The 515-nt window shown below is 69.7% G+C and overlaps 1 protein-coding gene across 1 annotated transcript in view; it reads left to right on the top strand.

Annotated features, from left to right (window-relative positions):
* The window catches only part of LOC119585327 (myb-like protein Q), a gene marked incomplete in the record, with an annotated part of 6,184 nt that overhangs the window by 658 nt on the left and 5,011 nt on the right, over positions 1 to 515 (top strand). The window contains 1 exon segment of the mRNA XM_037934000.1: positions 1 to 515. Within this exon segment, the coding sequence (XP_037789928.1) occupies positions 1 to 515 (515 nt within the window).

Below are 515 nucleotides of genomic sequence, written 5' to 3'. Positions count from 1 at the left end.
GTGTACGCAAGCAACAACGTGTCCCCTGCGGCCCCTCAGTCCCCCCGGTTGTCCTACGCATCCCCCGCGTCTCCGTCCCTTTCCCAGGGGAGCCCCCGCCCCTACGTGTCCCCGGCCGCCCCCCAGTCCCCCCGCGGGGCCTTAACCCAGCCGCCGCCGCCCCCCGAAAGGTCGTCTTCGTACACAGGCGTAGATTCCAGTCCGCAGCCGCAGGCGCAGCAGGGGCAGGACAGCCCCTTCGACATCCTCGCCGACCCCGAGCTGGAGGCGTCCCTCCAGGAGCTCGTGAACTCTTTCGTAATCGAGGACAAGGCGCGCCACCACGCCGCCGCGGTCGCCGCGCTGGCGTCCCAACGGCCCAAGAGCGCGCCCTCGTCCATCCAGGAGGCGCTGCAGAGGTTCGAACGGCAGATGGCCATCACCTCCCGCGCCGCCGCCCATGCAGCTGACAACGTGTCCAACTCCTCATCGCCCGCCGCCTCCCCGAACACCATGGGCACCTTAGGAAGGTTCTC

The sequence above is a fragment of the Penaeus monodon genome, chromosome 19, assembly GCF_015228065.2.
Source record: "Penaeus monodon isolate SGIC_2016 chromosome 19, NSTDA_Pmon_1, whole genome shotgun sequence".
Taxonomy (NCBI): domain Eukaryota; kingdom Metazoa; phylum Arthropoda; class Malacostraca; order Decapoda; family Penaeidae; genus Penaeus; species Penaeus monodon.
Note: the sequence above shows the minus strand (reverse complement) of the source record. Positions and strands in the feature narration are given on the sequence as shown.